This window comes from Microtus ochrogaster, linkage group LG2 (genome assembly GCF_000317375.1).
Source record: "Microtus ochrogaster isolate Prairie Vole_2 linkage group LG2, MicOch1.0, whole genome shotgun sequence".
NCBI lineage: Eukaryota > Metazoa > Chordata > Mammalia > Rodentia > Cricetidae > Microtus > Microtus ochrogaster.
In genome coordinates this window covers 54462977-54467231 of record NC_022028.1, presented here as the reverse complement: position 1 = coordinate 54467231, position 4255 = coordinate 54462977, and the positions used below count along the sequence as shown (strand labels likewise).

Below are 4255 nucleotides of genomic sequence, written 5' to 3'. Positions count from 1 at the left end.
GACATTAGATTCTCTGGAACTGGAGTTACAAGCTGTTGTGAACCACCATGAAGATGCTGGGAACTGAACATTGGTTCTCTGCAAGATCAACAAATGTTCTTAATTATTGAGCCTTCTTCTAGCCCTCCCCTTATCTTTATTTTGGCAGGATCTCACACTGTACCCCAGGGTGGCCTGGAACTCACAATGTAGCTGTAACAGCTAATCATCAGTGTCAGCTGAACTGGAGTTTGAATCTCCCAGGACTTGCCATTCTGGAAATGTCTGTGAAGGGTGTTTCCAGAGATTAGCTGAGGAGGGGAGAGCTGCACTGAATGTGGGTGACACCAGCCCATGATCTGGGGCCCAGACTGAAGAACAGGGAGGAAAAGGAGAAAGCCAGATAAAAGCCAGCATTCCCACACTCTGCTTCCTGATGCATGGAGATGTGAGTCATCCCAGCCACAGCTCCAGCTGCCATAAACCCAGCCATGCCTTTCCTGCCAGGCTGGGTTGAATCATCTTAAATCAAAATTCAAAACAAATCTTTCTTGCCTTAAGCTACTTCCGTCTTTTTTTCAGATTTTTGTTTGTTGTTTGTTTGTTTTATATGAATGAGAAAACTGAGTAGTAGTACATTTGGGTTGGCCTTCTACTCCCAGAAATCATCCCACCTCCCTCTGAGAACTGGTGTTGCAAGTGTGGGAATATAATCTTCTATAAATGTATTGGGATGAATTGAGACTGTGGGAGTATGTCTGCTGCCTCCTTAACCTTTGTATCTATCTATTCTATAATTCTCGTATATGCATATATTTACTGCGTGTTGTGTCACATTTCAGTTAATATTAGTAATTAAGATTGAAATAAAAGGGCTGTAGAGATGGCTCAGTGGTTAAGAGTACTGCCCTGCCTTCTCTTCTAGAGGTCCCGAGTTCAATTCCCAGCAACCACATGGTGACTCACAACCACCTGTAATGAAATCTGGTTCCCTCTTCTGGCCTGCAAGCATGCATGCAGGCAGAATACTGTACACACAATAAATAAATAAATCTTTAAGAAAAAAAGAGAATGGAATAAAAGAGCATGTGTATTGCTTCAATTAGATTACCATGGAAAGCAGTATTATCTGTTAAATTCCTAAAATGAATACCATCACACTTAGTGAATTTATTGTTACTTAATTGTGACATTGTAGAATGTCGGATGTTCTGTGTTTTGTGTGCTGTTCAAAGAACAAGAGTCACCCAGAATGTGATTCTAGGCTCTCTGGTATCAGGGGGAACAGCTTCTGAGAACTGAACCTCAAACCTCTGCTCAGAAGCATAATTATTGATTGCACACAAAGGTTGTGTTTGGAGGACAGCAAGGTCCTTATACCAAAGTCCCTTTGATCTATATGTTCTCTGAAAAAAAATAATGCCCCTACAACTTTAATCTTTATTATGTACTGTTTGCAATACCCAATAATTCAAGACCTGCAAGTGTGCCCAGATAGTCTTGTGACCAAAGTCATGAAAGGGACTGAAAATTTCCTCAGAAAAAGTTTATAAATCATAGAAAACAATCACTGTACTATGATTTTTTTCAAGTTCTAGATACATTCATCAAACACTAATACATTCTACTGATACCTTAGAAACAGTGAGAAACAACTATTACATTGTAATGTTTACCCTAGATACAATGATTCTACTAGATTCCCACTACAGTGGAAAAAGATACAAGCATGACCATCTATGTTTCTTATGTAAACAGAATATTCCTGATACACCGTGAATATAAAAAATAAAGACAGAGATCACAACTTAAAGAGAATTTATTCTGGAGTCAAATGTAAGTGACAATAGCCTGGAACACAGATTTCAGTTCCTATAAATTCCATGTCCTAAAATGGTAACAGTTTTATTGTTTTCATAGTAACAGAACAGCAACACCAAGGCACAAACAACAGATCTTAGAAATACAATGGTGGAAACATCAGGCAGGCAGATTGTATCCATGCAGGGAAATCTGTTACAGACCTGAGATGCTCTCTGATGACATGAGTTGGTAGAAGCTAGGGGTCTGTTTGTACATTCCAAAGGGGTTTACTTAATAGTCACAAGGATGTCAGGTCACACAGAGAGAGGAGTAATAATGGATATTTAAGGGGCTAGGGTAGCCCAAGATAATTTGACCTTCTGTGCCAATGACAATCCAATCAGTCCTCAATACTGATGTCTTTTTTTTTTTTAAAAAAAAAACTATTTGTTTTTATGTTACATGTATTGGTGTTTTAACTACATGCTGTATTTTTCCTCCACACTTTCTACAGCTTGTTCACAGTCCTCCAATGACCCTAACTCAAAGGCATTACTCCAGACAGCAGGTGTTAAAATTAATGCTTGCAAGAGCTGTTCTCATCCTACCCCCAACCCCTGACAAAACTAATGAAATGGTACCAGAACATTTTTCTGAGTCTGGTTTTGTTATTGTTTTTGTTGTTAGCCTTATTTTTTTCTTTTTTAATAAAAAAGAATTCATAAACGGGAACCCTTTATTTCCCAGTAATGTTTGGACACCCACATGTTCATTTCTGCTGTATGTGGGAATTTCAGAGAACCGCTCAGAATCATCGTGATCCGTCCCCACACACCCACAACGCTATAAAACTCCACAGAGAGGAAGAAAGACCCAATCTCTTCAAGTTCTCCAAACATCGAGGATGGGGTTCAGGGTGCCATGCGTCCTCCTTCTGTTGCTGTTGGTCTCCCTGCCCCCAACTCAGGCCCGTGCGGGTGAGTACGGGGTGGAGAGAGAAACCTTCTCTGTGGGGGAGGAGTGAGGGCACCAGGCAGAGTCTGCACCCAGAAAACCATGTCTCCACCCTCGCCCAACCAGACCTCCCCTCTCCCAGAGATGGGGAGCCTCTGCCAAGCTCCCATCACCAATCCGCGTCCGGAGCCCTGCACCCTGCACCGCTCCCAGCGGGTGAACCAGTTCCCCGGTATGGCAAAGTGCAAGGTCACCGCGCATCACCCCTACTCTCACACTCCCTGCAATATTTCACAACCACCTTGTACGATCCTGCCTATCGCAAACCTCGATTCATGGTCGCCGGCTACGTGGACAACACGCAGATCGTAAACTTCGACAGCGACAAGGCGAGTCAGCGGGTGGAGCCGCGGGTGCCATTTACAGCGCGGGATCCAGAGCATTTGGACGAGTTGACTCGACTTGGCAGAGACATCTTAATACTTGGCCGAATAGAACTGTGGACCCTGTTTGGCTACCATAGCCAGAGAGAGAACGGTGAGTGACTCGGAAGGCTACTCTACAGTGTCCTCATATTCCTAGGGCATTGGAAACATTCCTTGGGTTAGTGAAATCTGCAAGTTAAACCATCCTGCAGAAGCTTGCGGAAATTTACTGGAATTTCATTTCAGTTTGAAATAAACTTTGACTAATCGCGCACAGGCTTTTGTGTATTGAGTGGGGCTAACCTAAAACACCTTACTGACCTCCCTGGTTGCCACAGAGTCTCACACTGTCCAGTGGCTATTCGGCTGTGACATAGGGCCAGACTACCGCTTCCTCCGTGGGTATAAGCATGTCGGTTATGACGGCCAGGATTACATCTCTCTGACTGAGGACCTGCACTCCTGGACCGCGGTGGATACTAAGGAGGCTCAGATCACCAGGCGCAAGTGGGAGGCATCTGGTGTTGCAAAGTCCTGGCGATCTTTCCTGGAGGGCAAGTGCGTGGTGTGGCTTCTCAAATACCTGGATAAAGGAAAGAAGATTCTGCAGCGTGCAGGTAAGAGCTGTAGGGTAGTTTCTGTCTGCTCTTGAGCAGAGTTTATAGGTGGGAAAGAAAACCAATTCCTAAGCCACAGATTGTGAAGTACTGTTTCCCACTGTGACACAGATTCTTAATCTGTTAATGTTCAAAATCACTGTAGCTGTGATTATCCTCAAAGGGGATTCTAGCCATTCACACCCTCCTGTGTTCCCTAATTACTAGGAATCCTACCAGCTGCACCTGGCACAGAGTTACTTGTGTGTACTGAAGTTAGAGGGCAATTGGGATGAGTGGAGAGGAAAATGGTTTTAATCCCAACATTTGAGAGGCAGGGGCCGGGGAATGAGTTCAAGGCCAGTCAGAACAGTCAGGAAGGGGAGTAGGGGAGTAGGGAGGTAAATTAATAAATAAAGTGGTGGCAGGCTCAGTGAGGCAGGTTTTGTGAGCTGTCATTCATGCTGGAGTGCACTTTTCTTTTTTTTTTTTTTTTTT

The 4255-nt window shown here is 43.6% G+C and overlaps 1 protein-coding gene across 1 annotated transcript in view; it reads left to right on the top strand.

Annotated features, from left to right (window-relative positions):
• Positions 1-2686: 2686 nt before the first annotated feature.
• Positions 2687-4255, top strand: part of LOC101997184 (patr class I histocompatibility antigen, A-126 alpha chain-like) — a 69897-nt gene continuing 68328 nt past the window's right edge. Inside the window, exons 1-3 of the mRNA XM_005360504.3 lie at positions 2687-2759; positions 2863-3273; positions 3500-3778. Coding sequence (XP_005360561.2) covers positions 2687-2759; positions 2863-3273; positions 3500-3778 — 763 coding nt within the window. The remainder of the gene's footprint in view (positions 2760-2862; positions 3274-3499; positions 3779-4255) is intronic.